Source organism: Terrapene carolina, unplaced genomic scaffold, assembly GCF_002925995.2.
Source record: "Terrapene carolina triunguis isolate 2854851 unplaced genomic scaffold, T_m_triunguis-2.0 Scaffold232, whole genome shotgun sequence".
Lineage (NCBI taxonomy): Eukaryota > Metazoa > Chordata > Testudines > Emydidae > Terrapene > Terrapene triunguis.
The window spans coordinates 5,590,903-5,611,670 of NW_020664583.1; the positions used below are offsets into that span (position 1 = coordinate 5,590,903).

The following is a 20,768-nucleotide window of genomic DNA, read 5'->3' on the forward strand; positions in this document are numbered from 1 at the left end:
GGGGCGGAGTTGGGGTGGGGGCGGGGACCCGTGGAGTGTCCTCTTTTTGTTTTTTTAAAATATGGTAACCCTACTCCTGCAGAGCTTTGTATAGCAAAAAAAAAAAAAATTGAAGTCTACCTGGCAATTTGCACCCTCTGTTTTACAGTCATTTCTCAGCTTGTTTGATTGAGTGAAAACATAGCTTCCCGAGTAACCACAGGGAATTACTCATCAGGTTAGGGATTTCAAAATGTTCTTGGCTTGGTGTGATGATGTCAGCAGCGGCAACAATGGAATCTTGTCCCAACACCAATCACTCATGACAGCACGGTGGTCAGGCTACACCTGAGTTGCTTTGTCTTGTCTAATAGACTTGTGCTTTCAGCATCCCAGAAGTACTAGTTTAGCATTTTATTGTGTCCTAAGTGCTAGAAAAAATATTGCTTCAATATTTAGTGTTGGTGACTGATTACTTATGGGAAATATTTCCCATTTCTTCACTTTTGTGCTCATTTCCATATCTGAGAAAATAAGCATTTTGTTCTTATTCAAGATCTTTTTGTTTTCAAGCTAATTTTTTACTTATTCTTTCAAATTTAAATCCAAAATTCTAAGAACCTCTCTATTACCAAAGGTAGTTCAGATATTTTTTCCTGTGTATGCAGTCTGTTTAATAGTTACATAATGGGGGGACGGGACACATCCCTTCTTAGTCCCCCATACTTAAATTTACTGTTACACCTTTTATGTAGTGTTAATCTGTTGTTTTAATTTATCCACCAGATTTTCTACTTTTTAACTTCCTTGTAAGGTGATCACATTTTATATCCATAATTGCTATGGCGGCTTATGTGTTAGCAGATTTCCTGTTTATTCTTTCCTAAATTGCCATCATTAGACATTGTTTGGGTGATTCTGGATGTGGTAGGATTTTCACTTCCTGCTTCCTTCTCATTGTCACTCCAGGAAGTCATCCAGTGGGGATTAAATAAATCATGATTTGAGTCTTTGGGCCAGGTTCTACTTTCACTTATAACCAGACGACATTTATGATTTCAGTTGGGTTACATGGATATAACTGAAGTGAGAAATAGGCCCTTTTCCTTTAGATTTTGGCATTTGTGGGGTGAGGTGGGGAATAGGGGACGACTCTCCTGCCCCAGCCCTGGGGCAGCGGTGGGGAGAGACATCTCTCTCCCTGCCCCCTCAGTCCTCAGGGCTGTGGCGGCAGGGAAAGATTCTATTGAGGGGCTATTGAGATATTAATGCTTAATGAGATATTAATGCTTTCTATTCTGTTTCTAATCCAAACCACCTGAACTTCTCACAAGATCAGAGGATCACACTGTAAAGTTTCCGCATGTCCATAATTTACTAAAGAAGCCTCTCCAACACTTGAGAAAAATTATTTGGCAACAGAAAATTATACCCTTTGTTACTTCCAAACGAGATGCCAATAAGAGGCCTCCGCTGGAGTACAGTGTACTGTTCTGGGCTCCACACTTTAGGAAAGAGGTGGGAAAATTGGAGAGAGTCCAGAGGAGAGCACCAAAAATGATAAAAGATTGAAAAAACCTGACCAATGAGGAAAGGTTAAAAAATTGGGCATGTTTAGTCACAGAAAAAGAAGACAGAGGGGAGCTGATAAGTCTTCAAATATATTTAAGACTCACATATGTTTGAGAACTGTGATCAATTGTACTCTGTGTCCACTGGAGGTAGGACAAAGAATAATGGGCTTAATCTGTAGCCCGCGAGAGAGATTAAGGTTAGTTAGACATTAGGAAAAACATTCTAACTATAAAGGTTGTTAAGCTCTGGAATTGCTGTAGGTTTTTAAGAACAGGTTAAACAAACACCGATCAGGGATGGTCTAGGTTTAATACTAACCTCCCTGTTTTGTCCTATGATTACAGGGGTATTAACAGGCCACTTCACTTGGAACAGTCCCCTAGAATATCTGTGGCATACCAGAGCACAGTCCAGACCTGCAACTTTGAGTGCCTTACAATGCATTGTAGCTCCCACCTAGGCCACTCACAAACAGCCTTCCAGCAAGCAAGCCACATCGCGTGTGTGTGTGTGTGTGTGTGTGTGTGTGTGTGTGTGTGTGTGTGTGTAAGTAAGTAAGTAAGTAAGTAAGTAAAACTGCAGCATACCAGCCACAGTTGGGTTACACCTGGCTCTGACCAGCCTTGCTCATAATGCAGAGTGACCCCCAACACCGCCCCAGTCCTGGATTTTCCCCAAGAAATGTATGTCTTGTACTGCCCAACCCTCTTGTAGACAGTAAAAATACTTTAAATGTTAGACCTTGAAGGGAATAATATGCCAGTTTATTATCTCAAATAGTTATTCAGACACTTCAGTTTAAACACACTTGATTAGATAAACCAGTAAAATAATTTTAACTACAAAGAGAGAGATTTTAAGTGAGTACAACTAATGAGGCATAAGTCGGATATGGTTATAAGATATTTACTAATGCCTAACAAACTCTATTACGTTCAAGCAAAGTTTTTCACCACATGCTCCAGCAGATTACTGGCCAAACTCTCAGGTCAGGAACCATCTCCCAGAGTCCAACGACTGCTTCCTTTGTCTCTTCAGGCACAGTGAATGCAATGGGTAGGGAAAGAGAGGAGGGGTACCTTGGGATGTTTGTCCCTCCTTTTTATAGTTTCTGTCCCCCTCTTGAAAAACATTTCCAGCTGAGAACTAGGATCCAAAGAGTCTATATGGCAGGATATTCCCTACTGGTGTTTTCAATTGTTTGAATTCCCTTTGGCTTCCCTTCCTGCTTAATAACTTTGTCTACTGCTTTAATGAAAATTAAGCAGAGCACACATTCCTTTATTTAGAACAGAATTGTTTACCAACTTTTGTTTGGGCTGGTCTGTGGGGTTTAGAACATGTATTAATTTTATAACTCCACATACAGTGTTGCCACACATATTTTATCAGGACAATATTGACCAGTAAATTGTAAGTTTTCAAATGATACCTTACAAGGCATACTTTGTTCAAAGATTATTACAGTAGTGTATAAGGTGTGCATACAGGGGTGTAGTCTGTCACAATGTGTTAACTACTTATACTAAACAATCTCTCCCACTTTGTATTTAGCTGTGACACTCTGAGTACCTTCCCCAGACTTGAAGAAGAGCAGTGTAGCTCAAAAGCTGGTCTCTTTCACCAACAGAAGTTGGTCCAATAAAAGAGAGCACCTCTCCCAACTTGTATCTCTAATATCCTGGGACCAATATGGCCACAACAACATTGCTAACAACTCTTTCTGTGGCCAGTAAAGGAGCTGCATAGCTTTGTCCCACCCACTTATCAGTCCGTTACATCCTTTTTCCTTTGTCACATCCTACTGTGTTCTCTCTCTTTGCTCCTGTATCCTTCCCCTGCTTGAGATGCTGCACCTTTTCCCACATTAGCCTTACTTTTACAGCTTTTCATGCACCTTCCTCTTTCTCTTCACATGGTATACTGCCACAACTAAGAGCAGTAGAGATGCTCAAGCTGTTGCACCCTCAATATAAACTAGAGGGAACTGGACAAGATTTGGTACTCACTCCTCATTTTGGTCTACCAGGTCCCAGATTTTTTAATCTTCTAAACATGCTGGAAAGCCTGTCTTTTTTCTCTCTAAAGGTTGTTGAGCATAGCATGGGTGAGGTGGATATATTTATGGGCAGTCCTTCCCTTCTGTTGTGGTTTTAATTTACAAGATAGGCACCCAGACCACAGAATGGATGCCCATTATTATGTTTTAGAAATTTGAAGAAATAAATAAATACTTGACTAAAAGCATGCTTTTATTTTTCTTTGAGTGATGGTCCCTATTGTATTCCACTGAGGGTTTACACATGCACACAATGCGTCCAGAGCTGGAGAATCTGAAAGTAGTGTCAGTTGGTCAGCGCATGCACCGTGCTCGCCTCATGGTTTCATCTGAGGTGATAAAGGGTGGGGCAGACCGACATGTCTCCAGTTCCTTCTCACCACTGCATGGTCTGGGTTGGAACTATTAGTGTCCTCTTGCATGTGATGCACCTTGAAAAGTTATATATAGTTAGTTTTATAGTGTTTTTGTTTGTACTGCTTTTCATAGTTTTTAGGAGTACAATTGGGGGTTTGTTTCCCCGTAAATACCCTCTCCTTTCTACCTCCGTACCACATGTGGGTACTGAACTATGCCAAAGACCCCAGGCTTTAAAATCTGTGCCTCCTGCCTGCGTTCCTTCTCGGTCAGTGACGGACATCAACGCTGTCTCTACTGCTTGGGAGAAGCCAACATTACACCCAGATACAGTATCTGCCAGTCCTTCCCCAGGCATATCTGAGAAGGTCAGGCTCTCGTCTCTGGAAGCACCTCATGGAAGCTGCCATGTGACATTTGGACCCACGTCAGGGAACCTCCCCTGTACATCAGCCTGAGACCACCAGGAGTGCACCTCTGCCTACGGTTTCCTAGTCTGGCACCAGCGGTACCACCACTATGGAGCCCATGCTGGTGGGTAAGGAAGCATACACATAAGCATAGCAGTAAATCTTCCTCCAAACCTAAGAAAAGGGATGCTCCTTCCATGAGTTCCAGTCATGGGGAGAGAGCACACTCTGTAAAGCGCACAAACACAAGAAGAGGCTGCACAAGCCGGATCTGCTGGTACCAGGTACCAAACCGCATACACCATCAACATTGGCACCCCATAAAGTACAAGATTCACGCACTCCGGGAAAGACCACCAATCTGATACTGGTTCCAGGTACAGAGAAAGTACCCTTAACACCAGGGAGCTAGGGAAAAGTGCCAGATCCCCAGGAAGTATTTGCCCTGGGAGAGCTGAGGTCTCCACAATTTCAGGGACCTTCCACTTCTTGGGAGACGATATCTGCCACTCAGGACATGCCACAGATGAGGTACCCCTCACCCCCTGCTCCAACTGTCTACACACTTCCACCAGCTCTGATGGACCACCAATGGAACCAGTGTCCAAGTTTTCATCTTCGCAGGAATTGAATGAAGGGCAGGGACCACCCATCCCCTACTGCCACTAAGAGTACCCAAAGAGGCCACCTACATCATGGCAATATCTTCCAGTCCTGCAGCCATGGAGCCACTGGTCCCCCCACCATGTGACCCACTGCAGCACCTCCAGCTCCATCATGCTGGCCCTATTGGGGAGCCAGGCCCCAATACCCCACCTTCAGAACCCACCCGTTCCATGAGGGAAACTTCACTTGCCTCCCCATCTCAAGCACCTTCAAGTAGATGCTCAGAGCTGATGATGAAAGAAGAGCCGCTCAGTCGAGTTCTGATGGTACCACTGGAGCAGATTCCCATAGTCCTCAGCAGTGACTTTAGCATTCTCCTCTCCTCCAAATGACTTCCACCAGTTCCAGGAGATAAAGAGTGGCAAGAGAGCTTCCCCTGGAGAAGATCCAGGACACTCAGCATAAGCTCCTGGACAGCCTTCACTCATCTACGCCGGGTAGAGATGCTCTGCCAATCAACAATGCTATCCTCGAGCCAGCTACAATAGTTTGGCAATGGCATACAGCCGTCATATGTACACCTATCCCCAAGAGGTCAGAAAAATGCTATTATGTACCAGCTAAGGGGGTCTGAGTTTCTTTTCTCACACGACCCCTCTCCCCCAATTCACTTGTGGTCTGGGAGCAAAGGAACGGTCCAGACAGCAACACTCACACTCCACTCCATCCGATAAGGAGGGCAAGCATTGGATTTTTGGGGTCACAAGGTCTTCTCCTCAGCCAGCCTTCAATTCAGGATTTTGAATGATCAGGCATTACTTGCAAGATATGATTTCCTGAATTACAGCAAACTGGAGGAATTTGTTGAAAAACTGCCGCAGCAAGACCAGGCCCGCTTCCAGGTAATCTTAGAGGAAGGGAAACTGGTGTCAAGGACATCGCTTCAATCAGCTTTCAATGTGGCAGATACTTCATCTTGCTCTATGGCTACGGGCATAGTTCTGTCATGGGAATTGTGGCTCCATGCCCCTGGTTTCTCCAGGGAAATACAAAATACCATTGAAGACCTCCCTTTTGATGAATCAGAGCTTTTAAACCAGAAAACGGATGATTCCCTCCACACCCTCAAGGATGCAAGAGCTACACCTCATTCCTTGGATATTTACACACCTGTGCGAAAGTGTAAATTCGCTCGCCATCCATACAACGTTACAGGACATCCCAGATTTTACATCAGATGCCTTACAAACCACCATGGAAGCATCAAAAGATTCAAAGATCTCACCCTCTGGGTCCACCTTCACATATGCATATGCATCCGAAGAAGTGGGTTGTAGCCCACGAAAGCTTATGCTCTAATAAATTTGTTAGTCTCTAAGGTGCCACAAGTACTCCTGTTACTCTTCCCACATGCAGCTCTCACAGAAAAGATATTTCTTAGAAACTCTAGAGAACTGTCAACCACCTTGCCTACTGCCATACAACCATCCCACTCCCCTTGGGGGTCATCTAGCACTCTTTTTTTCCAGCTTGAAGTTGCAATAACAACAGACAAATGGGTGCTAAATGTCATCCACCATGTCTATATGGTTGAGTTCAGCATGCTACCTCATCCACAGGTCCCTCCACCCCCCGCCATGTCTCCTCAGGGAACACTCTCATACCAGCATTCTCACTCAAGAGGCGAACTCCTTACTACAAAGAGGAGTGAAAGAGCAGGTTCCTCCAGAATATCAAGGGGCGGGGTTCTATTCAACTTACTTCCTGATACCCAAAAAGAAAGGCAGGTGGAGGCCAATTCTGGACCTCCACCTTCTCAATCACTTCATCTGCAAGCCCAAGTTTTGTATGGTCACACTAGCAGCGACCATCCCATCATTACAAGAAGGCAAGTGGTTTACAGCTCTTGCTATGCAAGACGCCTGCTTTCACATGGACATTCATCTGGCCCACACATGGTTCCTGAAGTTCACAATCAGCTCACATAATTTTCGTACAGTGTTCTTCCATTTGGACTCACTGCTGCTTCCCAAGTCTTCATCAGGGTTTTCTCCGTCTTGGCAGCTTACATCAGGCATTATGGGGTCCTTGTATTCCCATATCTTGACAACTGGCTCCAGGTGGCACAATCCAGATGCAAAGCCCAAGCTTCAACTTCCATGTTAGTTGGCCTCCTTTCTTCCCTTGGAATCAGCATCAACATTAAAAAATCAACCTTGGAACTGACACAATCCCTAGACTTCATAGGGGCCTCTGTCCACTCGGTCATAGCACGAGCCTACCTACGGCAGGACAGGTTCCAGGCTCTGCAAGAGCTCGTAAACCACGTAATCAACAATCCATCTGTCCCAGCCAGGACTTGACTATCCCTCCTTGGCCACATGGCCCCATGCATGTACGTCACCATCTTCGCTTGGCTCCATCTTCGCTGCGTCCAGATGTGGCTCCAGATGGTTTACTCACCCAAACCTCATGCTGACAGCCCCTCCCCCCCGGGTACTCTTTTCCCGTCACTGATGGACGGACCCATGCCAGGTCTGTCTAGGGGTTCTCCCTTCCTCCCTGAACAAGACGATCATCACCAATGCATTACTTGTAGGCTGGGGAAAGCACATGGGCAAATTACATGGTGCAGGGAACATGGACTCCTTGGGAATCCATGATGCACATCAACATTCTGGAACTGCAGGCTGTAAGGAAGGCATGCCAAGCATTTCTCCCATTCACCCATTCCCATCATATGCTTATTATGTTGGACAATGTTGCCACCACTGTTTGGTACATCAACAAACAAGGGGTCACAAACTCGACCGTTCTATGTTTAGAAGCAATCAACCTCTGGAATTGGTGCATCGCACACCATATCCTCTTATCTGCAGCATATCTCCCGGGGATTCAGAATGTGATTGCAGACTTGCTGAGCAGGCAGTTTGTGATCGACCACGAGTGGGAACTCCACGATTCCATGGTGTGACACATCTTTGACCAGTGGGGGACTCTGACCAGAGACCTCTTCGCCTCCCCTATCAACTGCAAATGCAGCACATGCTGCTCCAGTGGGTGGTCTCCACTCTCAGGGTGATGCTCTCAAACTCCCCTGGTCAGACCAGATCAACTATGCCTTCCTTCCTCTCCCACTCCTACCATGAGTACTCCACAAGATCAGATGAGCAAGAGTCATCCTGCTCGCCTCCGACTGGCCCAGACAGTTCTGGTTTCCCAACCTCCTTTGTATGTCCGCCCATCCCCACCTTCCCCAATCTATTGACACAGCATGATGGCAAGATCAGACATCCCAATCCACCAGCGCTTCACCTCAAAACATGGTATTTGGATGGGCATCTTCTTTAGAATGGGCGTGTTCTTCAGAAATGCAAAACATCCTCTCCAGCAGCAGGAAAGAATCCACTAGGGGTTGTTACTGGGCCAAGTGGAAATGCTTTACCTCCTGAGCCCAATAAAAGGGACTTTCCCAAGAAGCAGTGGGGATTCCCCACCTCCTGTCACTGAAGACATCAGGTCTCTCCCTCAACTTTCTCAAGATCCACCTAGTGGTAATTAGTGCCGTCCACCCCCCTGTGGAAGGACATTCTCTCTTTATACACCTGTTGACTGCAAGATTTTGGAAAGGCCTCATCAGAACCTTCCCACCCATACAATCCATCACTCCCCAGTGGGACCTAGTTCTATCCGTACTAATGAAACGGCCCTTCGAACCACTGGCATCATGCTTTATAGCCTTCCTTTCCACAAAGGCCACCTTTCTTATTGCTGTCACTTTGGCGAGACGGGTCAGTGAACTTGGGGCCATGATGGGTTTCTCCTTTCACAACTTTCCATACAGATAGTCTCCTTGTGCCTGCATCCCAAATTTTTGCCAAAGGTCATTTCCCAGTTTCATGTTAAGCAATCCATTCACTTTGTTTTCTTCCCAAAGCTGCTCAACTCTGAAGAAGGACGACAACTCCACTCCCTCGATGGGACAAGACCAATCAGGAAATCCCCCAGACTGTTTGTTAGAATAGCTGAAAGAATTAAACGTCAGGCACTCTCCACACACACACTCTCCAAGTGGATTTCGGGGTGCATTACACTCTCTCAATTATCTGGTCTGCCTCCACACTCTGGGGTGTGGGCCCATTTTATGAGAGCTCAGGCTTCAAATATGGCCTCCTTCCATGATGTACCACTCTAGGACAGGTAGAGCAGCTACAAGGAGATCAGTACACACCATTGCTACACATTATGCCTTGGTGTAGGACTCAGCGGCAGCTGCCTTCTTCAGTCCAGCTGTCCTTTGCTCAACCCTTCCATCTTCATCCTTGCATCCTCCTCTGACTTAGATACTGCTTGTTAATCACCCTCAGTGGAATACAATAGGGACCCATCCTTGAAGAAGAGGAGGTTACTTACCTATAACAGGAGGTTCTTAAAGATATGTAGTCCCTATCTGTATTCTACTTCCTGCCCTCCTTCCCCTCTGCACAGATCTGTTGGATTTGCAGTGGAAAAGGATCTGGAGATGCCCTTTATCACCTCGGATGAAACCATGAAGCGAGCCAGGGCGCATGCGCGGACTAATGGACATTACTTTCAAATTCTCTGGCTCCAGACGCATGGTGCAGGGGTGTAAACCCTCAATGGAATACAGACAGGGACCACACATCACGAAGAACCTCCTCTTTTAAATGCAAATTTAGTCTGACTCTGGAGTGTTACCAAGCTTCCCCACAATTTAAGATGTTTTAATGTCAAGGAGAGAAATAGCTTCCAGTTTTGGCCCGTCATTCTAGAAGAGAAATTCTGTTATTTACGTTTTATTGTGTTGATGCTCACATTTTAAGTATCAAGAAAAGATGAAACATTAAAACATGTTTAATAAACAAATGATCTGGGTAACCAACAACGAAATTAATACATTTTGTTGAATGTTCATTCTTTTGGAGAATCACTACTGGGAAAAAAAAGGAGCTGTGATGGACATGCCAACAAACTGAGTATATTAATGAAGGTTTTGTTTTGTACATTTAATATACATTTTGCTCTTACATACATCTGATTTTGTCTAAACATTATTAGAGCTTTGCAATACACTTCAGTATAAATTTAGCACTTTTTAGTCTTTGTCTTTAATAGTTCTTAAGACCAATCGTAACTGGAAAAAAAGTATATTCTGAAGCCAGTTTGTGTAGTTACCACCTTTACTGCGTGGTTATATTCTTATTTCCCTTTTTATTAACAGGCCAAATATCCTGATATTGTAACACTTCCTGAAGGACCGTCTGGAGATTACCTGGTTATAAGGAGCCCTGAACTTTCTGGGTAAGACAATTTCAAGATGCTTATTAATATCTGTATTTAAAAAGAATTGAACAAAACCTGAAATTTGAGTTAATTGTCTCTAGAGCTGGAGATAAATCCAGCAAGAACTGTTTTTCAGTTTCACTTTTACACATTGAAAGGTAGTTTAATCTCAGAATTACACTGTTTATTTTATAAAGAAAAGTCACCTATCGCCCTAGTGTATACCATGGGGTTGTGATATGCTTTTCATAGATGCAACACATACAAAAATCTTGGGAGACGAAGCAAAGAGCATGTGGCGCAAGCCATTTCACTGTGGCCTTTCTGGGGATGACAACTATATGTTGCTAATTTATAGAGCCCTTTAAAAAAATATACAGCATAAAAGAGATAGACAGAGATGATAGGAGGCTCCAGTAGAATTTTAGATTTTGAATTACATTTTAAATAAGTTATACTAGTATTAGACTTCATCATAATCAGTTATAGTTGAAAACATCTCTGTTGCAATGTATTCCATTACAAATACTGTTTGTGAACCAGGGGCTGAATCCTGCTCATCTCATTGATGATGGTAATTCAATTCAGTCAATGGAGCCATGTCAGTAATGTGAGCAGGATTTGGCCCCAATTCTGTACATTTAAGAGCTCTAAGAGTCAAGATGGGCCAAGGAAGCAGTTTCAAATCTCTTTGTAGCCCAAGTTCAAAGTTGGATTCAGTGCTGGGTAAAATCTAAGGTGTTCCCTTAAGATCTTAGCTCAAGACACTGGAAATCTCATATAATACCTGCTCTTGTAACATTTCTAATGATCTGGTCCAAAATTCCTGCAAGGCTGATTGCATCAATCCAGAACCAGGAAGTAGGTATCTTCCACTATGGGACAAACCCACAAACAAACCCAAAATGAAAGGTTTGGGACCCTAAAATTCAAATCAAAAACATGCCCCTGCCACACATTATACCTTAAAGTGGAAGTGTCTCAAATTAGAGGTTGCAGTTTTGTTCCATCTTCGTTCTCTCCCGTGATACCCTGCCACAGTTGTGGTCAGAAGAGATACTGAGGCTAGATCCCTATTGCTATAACAGATGGGGCAGTTGGCAGGAATTCTCCATGAGGGCCTGGGATTCAGCAATGTCTTCCTGACCCTGGTCTGAGTAGTCCAGATTTGTGAATTTTCAATGTCATGCTGCAGGGCCTGTTTGTTTCACCTCGTGCACAAAGAGTTAGGAGGGTCTGAGGAACAGGGTGACGTGTGGGGGTATTAGTATTTCATTATGTGCTGTTGCTCAGTAGGAGGGGTAAGCTGCTTGAATTACATTTTGCTTTTGTAATAGTGAATAATTGATAGGGTCCTCAGAGGATGTGTGAGTGTTTATTACTTCTAATGCAAAAGAAATAAATAATGGTCACTATGATTGTTTGAAACATAGTTTTTCCCTCAGTTTATGAAAGTGATAAGACATTAATTTGCTAACTTATACAGGGAAACCAGAACTACACAAAGTTGGAGGTGATCATTTCCCCTGTCCTCCAATCTTTCTCATTATACTACATTTAGATTTACCCAATCTTCTTTATTAGTTACTCCTGGGGGAATTCTGTGCCTAAAAATTCTGCACATATTTTAATTTGTCAAGAGTTTCAATTATTTTGGTAATTTATTTCAAAATATCTGTCCGCAACTATGCCTGTTACAATACAGACAATGAAAAATGATCATTGACAAATAGATTCCTTACTAGGCATATAAATACAGAATTTTGAGTAATGCATTTAAACTACAATACATAACTTTATTTCCCACCCCCACCCCCCTCAGAAGCAGTACAAAGGTTTGGGGGAGTCAGGTGTAATGGGGGGGGGTCAGGTGTAATGGAGGAGCTGAGGAGCCTGGAAGCGAACCTGGAGGGTTGTTGGGTGTAGGTGGGAGCGACTGGTAGGGAGCTGCCCCCATACAGACCCTGGCTGACCCCTAGCCTTTCCCATTCAGTCAGGCACATCTGCCTGTTCCCATGTACCCCCTGCACTCATGTGTGTCTGTGCTCCCACTCAGCCACCCATGTGGTCCTGCACCCCCTCAGCCAGCCCCCTCCCCCATCCTTGTGGCCCTGTGCCTCCACTCCCATTCAGCCCCTGCCCCAATCTGTCCTCCCCTACTAGCCCTTATGAACCCCAGTCTGTGACCCCCCAGCAGCCCCATGCTGTCTGTCCCCCTCTATCCTGACCTGGCTCTACTGCCTTCAAGAAGGCAGCCTCTTCCCTTCCCTATTGCAGCTGGGGATGGCCCAGAAGCAGCTGCTCTGTTCTAGCTCCACTGTGGCCCCTGGTGAGCAAAAGATGTAACTGCAGCAACTTTCTGACAAGTTATTTTCTGCAGGAAAACAATTATGCATTGAAGAAAGCTTTAGCATAGAAAAATACAACCTACTTTTGTGCATTATTATTAAATAAGGTGCTTCCCAATATGCATGATACAGGTTTGAGTTAATGATTGTTTGGAAAATATACGTGGATGAAGAAGGGAGAGTTACACCTGTCCTGGATCTTCTGCCTAGAATACCAGTGCAAGGTAATGTGTCTGTAGTATATTTTAAAGGTGTTTTCCCTATTACCGACTTTAAATAGTTTGTGCCCTGGACTCACAATATAGCGCATGTTACTCAGAGTATGTCATACTTTGCTCATGCTCTAACTTGTGATGTGTGGCAGATCTAGCAGAACCTATTGTAGGAATGGCCGCAGACATGAAAGACCTGGCATTTTATTAGACCAGTGCATCAGTTTCAAAAACATTTGTATCATCCTAATAGGCATAAACCTATGTCGACTAAGTGTTCCCTGTTTAAAAAATGTGCTTGGTATGTAATGGTAATGCTTTTTGAAAGTAATGACAGCTCAGACCAAGAACAACTTTTGTTAACCTAGAGTCTGAACGTTTCACCCCTGACCCCTTAAAAAAATTTCTTGTCAAAGCTCTTTTTGGGGGGGGGGGGGGGGGAGAGGGAGTTCATGTAGCTTGCTGTGCTGCTTTAACTTCTCCAACAAATAACTGAAACTTTGGGCTTTTTAATTAGTTTTGCTCTCTCATACCAAATTTAAGTTAGAAAAAAAAAATGTATGATCCCCTGACAAGTGTAGTGGCATTATTGTGTATTGCAGGGCATGGTGGAAATGTCAGTCAAAGAGAAGCAGCCTGTTTTCTCTGCTACTTATTTTATATGCCACTGGAGTCTGTCTCATTGAAGACACATTCCAAAAACATTTGATGGAGCTGCTTTGTGTTTATAAATCTAACTGCCTTTGACTGTTAGATAGGTATTTATTTATACAGTGACTGTAATGTGTTACAGTACTTCCTCCTCTGCCTCAACTGTACATAGCTTCTACCTGTTTAATATCAGTCAATTTGGAAGCATGAGCTATCTGAAATCTGATGGCAGCACATTTGGTAGAGGAAAGGTTTGTGTTAGTTGTCCAGAAACCACAATAATACTTTGTCAGGCTCTGTAGGGGTGTCTAGGAAGCTTAAGGAGATGCTGCAGCTTCCACAAGCTATGTTTATTTCGTTAATTCATAGTGATAAAGCAATTTGTCTTAATGAAACATGAAAATTATTCAGATATGATCCCTTACTGCAAAGCAAGAAGTTCAGAATCCCTTTTAAGGGTATTAACCAAACAATTTTTAGTTTACATTCCACTGCTGTTCTAAAGCTTGAGAATAACCAGTCTGTTTTTCTAAAGACCGAGGCAAACAACTGGCTACATAATTATTCCAAGCTTAATCTTGATGTGTAAATTAGTCTAACAGAAATAAAGCAAAGGCTTCAAACCCCTTATTCAAATGATTAGATTAAGTGGCAAAGTGTGGAACTTACTTGTTCCTAACTCAAGCTGCTTGGCAGAGGGGTTAAATAATTCCAGTTACATTTTCCTAAAAAGGCACATGAGCCCAGTACTGTCGTCTTAACTAGGTTTTATGCCCCAGGACATTTGCTGTAGTTAGGACTTACTTGTATTTAATCTTTTCTTTTCTTGCAGCCCTGCAGGATAAGAAAGCAGCTGTTGAAAATGGACCCCAGTGCTTCAGAAATATGCTCCTTTTGCTGGGGATTGAGGCCTCCATTGAAAGTCTGATCAAATCAGTTGGCATGAAGAAATGAATACCACTTACAAAACTTATAACTGGTAGAAATTTGGAAATTCTTTTAATTATGATATTGAGTTATGCAGTCTATAATTTTATTGAATATAAACATTAAGTTATTTTCCATTTAAAAACCATACCCATAAAACATGCTATCTGTACAATTATGGCACGTTATATATAAATTGTCATGACATGAAAAATAAATACAGCAATTTAAATACAAAAATGCCAAATAAAATAATTACAGAGTGAATTTCATTATAAATTTAAATTTCTGAATTAATGTACCAGAGTGGTTCTTCTGTCCTTAACATTTTCTAGAACAGGTTACAGGAACATGTGCTGTCAAATTCAAGTCAATAAAAAGTGGACGTTTCATTTCACAGCTCTATACAAAAAGTACAGTGATTTTAAACAAAGAGAACAGTGACATTGAAAGCAGAATAAAGTTGTATTTAAATATTCCTTCTACTCAATTAAGATAGAAGTACAGAAATAAATGATCAATACAGCCAAATTTAAGTTTGTGAAGAATAGTCGCATGGTTAGAAATCAATTTTGTGAATGCTAGTGAAACAGTACAGCTGCTGCTTTTTCTATAATGTCGATGCAGAATAGACATTACTACTTTCACAAAGTGTTGCACTTTAATTACTGTTTATCATGGTTTGGTTTCAAAGCACTGAAAGCTTGCACCATCATTGAGGAGTATTGTCAACTTGATACTTTACACATTGCAAATAAATATGAAGCAGTTTCAAGACATTTCTTGCAACCTCATTATGCCCATCAGTTATTTTAGTATTAGCTCACTTGTAAATGTCTAGCATTTCTCAAAGGGGGAAAACAGTCAATTTTGCACTGGCGCTTTAAAAGTACTGTAATAGCCAGCAAGTTTCCATATAGTTAAGTGACCTCCTCATTTTACTTTTGGAGACCTTTAAACATTGGGAAAGCGATGGCAGGCAAGCTCAAAATTAATTGCTAATACCTTAAAAATGGTGTACTTGCATATATGTTGGGAGTAAATATTTTTCTGGGCTCAGGGGCCAAAAAGGCTATAATTTATGTAAACGGAGAACTCTCTTGCTAAGTAGTTTCAATTAAGAGTTCTTCTGCAAACTCAAGTACATGATTCTGTAAGTATGCATACACAACTACGATCTGGCGTACATTTTGATGGAGCAAGCAGTGTACACACATTTACATGCACACGTAAAGCAGAGTAAGGCTGGTAGATCTTGGATTAGACCTGCCTGTTTTAAAACAGTAAGCTTGTCAGTCATTACCAGAAAATATCAATCATCTATTTTGTCACTCAGTCTGTTCTGGCAAGGAATAACTGAACTGAAGCACCAATGTGGGTGGCTTGATTCAGTCTTCCTACCCCCACAGAACGAGCATGTGGTTGAGCAACAGAAGGCATTAAATGCTGCCAGACTGCAGTTTATTTCAAATTTCTTCTTATTCAGACATAGAAAAGGTTGTTTTGGGGTTCTGCTGCTAAGCAGGCAGAACTAACTAATACTACTACATCCATTTCACTATTTTTGTGTAATCCTGATTCTTTGTGCCAGCGAGTTTCCTCTTTAAAATACATATGGCAGCAAACTACAGTTAGATGCTTCCTGCATGTACATGGAAACTGAACTATGGTGTGTACATACACCAAGAGTGGAAAGTTACAGCATAAACCTGACCACAGTAAGGTTTTTTTTCCTGCTGTAGGTAACTCATCATCATTTTGACTAAAAATGACCAGCCCCTTTGAATGAAATGTGACTTTTCTTTTAATTCTCTGCTCAGAAGGTGATATTATTACAACACTGCAGCTAGCCACACAGCAAACTGCAATAAATCAACAACTAGGTCAGACTGCTGTGGATATAACAAGTCTAATCTAAAGAGCAAACAACTGCACCCCAGAAAGGCACATTACTAACTGGTGGTAGGTTTAGTGGATCAAAGTAACATGGTTCACTTCTAAGTGTTAAGCAATACTGCTGTATAAATAAATTTTCATTAAGACTATCACCACTCTGGGCCCAACTGTCAAATGGGCCATGGTTTCACAGAATTGTACATTGGGTCCTGCCAATGAACACGGCGCCATTTTTTATGAAAGCCAATACTCTGAAGAAGTTCAAATAAAATGCAATGAAACAAAGGGCATTAGATTCAAGCTCCCAATATAAATCTACTGTACTACTTTATAGGGAGAGGTAAGTCCTTGTTAAGACAACCTCCATATTTTGAAACTTATTACCATTACATACCTACTGTATACAGATAGCAGCATTTCAAGATGGGCTTGAATAACATCTCCTTGTACAGTCTTAGGGTATGAGAGCCCCAAAGAAATGTAAAGAAAGCTTTTCAACAGCTAAGAGAACCTGTAGTTCATTATACCACAATACCCACATTTCTGAATTCATAGTTTCATCCCACTGTTTTTGATCTAGTTGAACCTGTTTCACTTTTAAACTTCACAAGCATCAGGGAATAGCACCTCATCCACACAAATCATCTCCAGCTTGGCAGAATGTGTTTAACTTGTTACCACACAAACTAAAGCCACTGCTAAATGTTGGTACAAAGTTAACTGACACCCACCATCAAGGAAAAGTCACAACCTACGATTACAATGAACTTTACAAGATAAAGCAGATACCATCTGTCAACCCTTTTCTCAAGAAAATGTCATTGCAGTCACAGCCTGATTCAAGAGCAGCCTTTGCTAGCTGCTGTTTAATGCACAAAAAAGTTGAGAAGCATCTGATTTAAGTCCAAAATCACATGGACAAAAATTGAGTATACGATTCCTATAGCTAAATTTGAATTAGGAAAGAGCTAATTTCTGATTCACTAATTTAGCAGGACTAGCTCAGTGTGGACCATTGGATCAAAGCCTGATATGTTCAACCAGCAAATAATTAAAAATCAAGGCTGCTTCCCTAGTAAAATCCCTAACCCTTACCCCTTATTTTGTGAATTTCTACTTACATTTATACAAATCGTTACAGAAAGCTTTTTCAGACTGATCACAACACTTTTGGAAGCAGAGTCTGGAGTTCTCAATTTCACTCACTCTGCTTAAAATAGATTTGCACTAACATGCGAGCTCTACCTAGCCAGCACCAAAGAGCAATTATACAATTCAGTAGTGCGTTTTGTTTTTTAAACATTAAATTACATGGGCAGCAATTTATTTTGAATTAAGTTTAGTGCATTTGTAATGTGCTCAGTGCGGCTTAATTTTAAATTTGGTTTTATTAATGCAGGGAGTGGAGGGTTTGCTTTTGTTTTAAAATATTGAGTGTTAAAATGCACAAGGTGCAAGGCCATCCTGTAATTCTCATGTTAATGATCAGGCTTTCTGCATTAGTGCAATGTATCTGGAAATTCCTAACTCTGCACTGAAAAATAAATGAGAATTAATCCAGAATATTTCATTCGGTGCTTCACATAGTAGTCATTCAATTTTAAGAACATGGACTTAAACCTCAAGTTGATTTGTCATGTTGTTGCAGGGTATGGCACACATCTGTTCTGTAATATTGAATACATTCCTTCAGATTAAGTTTATATATTGGAAGGTGTTTTTTTAGTACTATGCCATGTCTTTGAAAGGCATACCCATTAAAATATATTTCTTAAAGCAAAAACATTCACAGCTGAAAAATGCACTGAACATAATAGAAAATCAATGTAAGTACATTTCATTAACCCTTCACTTTCAACCATAACCTTAAGGAAACAGTTACACTTTATGGAGAACTAGTGTGCAGTCTTCATTCTCCTTGAACAGATTTGACATCATTGGATCATCTTTGGCCTGTACATTCTTCAAATAATAGTTTACTATCTTGCCATCAAGTTTGTACTGATGTGGAATGCTTTCATATGGCTTAAGATCTAGGTCCAGGACAGAAACTGAAAAGGTGAATCTGGATTTGGATGCCAGAACGACAGGCCTTTGAGCAGAGCTGAAAAAGAAGACCAATGGAATGTTGCAAGACAATTTGTTTAAAGTAAACAGACCACTTATGCTCTTAGTGGAAATTCAAAGCCCAGTGCCTATCTAAGGCTTTATCACAAATAACTCTGCTTTACATGTAAAGATCACATGCAGTATATTGCCAGTGTCTCCGTATTTATTAGGCATTGTAGACCAGAAAACTGGGACTTCAGCTGATGTAGCTTTTAAAAGCAGCCATGGTTCATTCTTAACTCAGGTATAGTTTTTCCAGTCCAAAATGATGTGGGAACAGGAATGAATAAACCATTTATTTACACATGCCAATCCTTTTCCTGTTAGTTTCCACACCAATCTAAACCAAACCTCCCTAAATTGCTCTACCACTAGCACTGCTAAATGAAATAATCTCAACTGGTGGTTTTGGCAATAAGAGCTATTTCTATAAATGAAAAGTTTGTCAGAAGTACTGCACTGAACTTCTACAGCTAGAAACAACCATCACCTGCACAGACATAACGGTAGGTAGGTAGTGTTAATGCCATTTCACAAATATCCTTTTTATATACTAAACTGAAGCAATAGCCTCTTCTTCCTCTGTATGAAACTTACTTTGTTCAACTTATTGTCCTGGCCTGAGTGAATAAAATTGCCTTCTGCCTATCAGAACTAGCATTCAGGTGTTATGAATACATCTTAAAACAATGATATTAGAAAATAACTCCCTGAAGTGACCTACGAAATCTAAGTAAAAGGTTTGGATGGGAGAATTTTCTATCTTATTTTCTCAAGTATTATAGGTTAGAGAAGAAAGATTACCTTCTTCAGAGTTTATCCTCCAAACAGCACTAATCCACATGGAAAATTAGCTTCTGACTGAGGAGATGACTAGGGTTGTGTTGACAAAAAAGTCAACATGGATACTAAGTTACTAAAGCTGTGTGGTTGCAACAAAAGTTGCACCTCTTGATGACAGAATGAGAGCAAGATACTTGACACTTCAGGTCAGTCACTTTAAAGGGTTAAGTTGGCTCTGTCTATTTTCAAAAGCAGCTTTCCTGCATACCTCAAATCAGAGGACAAGCACAGGATGAACACAGCCACTACCAAATATGTCTTCCATCCAATACTCTATCACCCTAATGATAAGAAATTGAATAAATCCTAATATCCAGAAAGGAATCAAAAGATATGCAGTGATAAAGAATGAGAACATAACTCTTTTGCCATGGTGACTGAGGTAACTCATTTTTGTTGATCCTTAAAGGCATATCAACAGTAGGACTTTGAAACAGATTTCAGCCTCCAAATTAAGAATGTGTCATAGCAGTTAGCTCAAATTATAACTTGAGAGTTGCCCATATTAAAATCTCTAGCTAGAGCTAGGTAGCCTGTCAGAAAAGGTAGGTTGAAGCTCAAGTGATGCTGATAGTTGAGCTAGTAATGCAGTGGGAATGCAACAGTTCAAGTTACAACAAACTCATCAGCAGTTAATCTAATCACAATCCAACTCCAGTATTGTTTTGCTGTGTGGTTGCTCTCACTTGACTGCTAGAGTGCGGTAACTCAAGCTAACAATTGCAGTGAATACAAGCCCTAAATCAGGGATTCTCAAACTGGGGGTCGGGATCCCTCAGGGGGTAACAAGGTTATTACATGGGGGTGGGGGGGTCGTGAGCTGTCACCCTCCACCCCAAACCCTGCTTCACCTCCAGCATTTATAATAGTGTTAAATATAAAAAAAGTGTTTTTAATTTATAAGAGGGGGGTCGTACTCAGAGACTTGCTGTGTGAAAGGGGTCACCAGTACAAAAGTTTGAGAGCCACTGCCCTATGTAGCTTCAGTGTTTAAAAAAAAAATAAATAAAAAAAAGGGTTGAGCCTCCTATTCTAAATATTTTAATCAGAACTTCATGATTAGTATTCCCACTGTCAACACGGGCAACCCAACTGTGAAACACCCTGAAGATTATTTGACTCAAATCAACTATAGACATTTTTTTTTTTAAATCTTGGCTGTCTGAGTGAACTGTCTTTCAGAATCCCTTACCATTCATCCTGTAGACAAGGTGAAAGGGAAATCATGATGGAGCAGTCCTTAGCTGTCATTGCTACTCTGTACTGCTGAACCTATACATAAGGTAAAAATAGAATGACTTATCTCCATAATAAGAGCATTTGTACAAATATTTCTCGACTCAGTCACAGATACAAAGCCAAAGTACATTATCTAAGCATGCACAATGAAAATGTAAAGTAATAATCACTTCAGGTGTTGAGGCGATTATACCGAGGTCATTACTCCTCAGACTTTATGTATTCACTAACATTTTTTCTGTGTCACATGTTA

At 41.5% G+C, this 20,768-nt stretch overlaps 2 protein-coding genes across 4 annotated transcripts in view; one reads left to right on the forward strand and one right to left on the reverse strand.

The window, feature by feature from the left end:
* The window catches only part of CENPP (centromere protein P), a 353,315-nt gene extending 335,144 nt beyond the window's left edge, over window positions 1–18,171 (forward strand). For all 3 annotated transcript variants that reach the window (XM_024195662.2, XM_024195665.2, XM_024195663.2), the window contains 3 exons: window positions 10,229–10,308; window positions 12,771–12,862; window positions 14,334–18,171. In XM_024195662.2, the coding sequence (XP_024051430.1) occupies window positions 10,229–10,308; window positions 12,771–12,862; window positions 14,334–14,455 (294 nt within the window). In that variant the 3' untranslated portion in view covers window positions 14,456–18,171. The remainder of the gene's footprint in view (window positions 1–10,228; window positions 10,309–12,770; window positions 12,863–14,333) is intronic.
* Window positions 18,172–18,199: 28 nt separating this feature from the next.
* The window catches only part of IPPK (inositol-pentakisphosphate 2-kinase), a 93,882-nt gene continuing 91,313 nt past the window's right edge, over window positions 18,200–20,768 (reverse strand). Inside the window, exons 12-13 of the mRNA XM_024195658.1 lie at window positions 20,469–20,548; window positions 18,200–18,428 (exon numbers count right to left, since the gene is read on the reverse strand). Of these exons, the coding sequence (XP_024051426.1) occupies window positions 18,203–18,428; window positions 20,469–20,548 (306 nt within the window). The 3' untranslated portion in view covers window positions 18,200–18,202. The remainder of the gene's footprint in view (window positions 18,429–20,468; window positions 20,549–20,768) is intronic.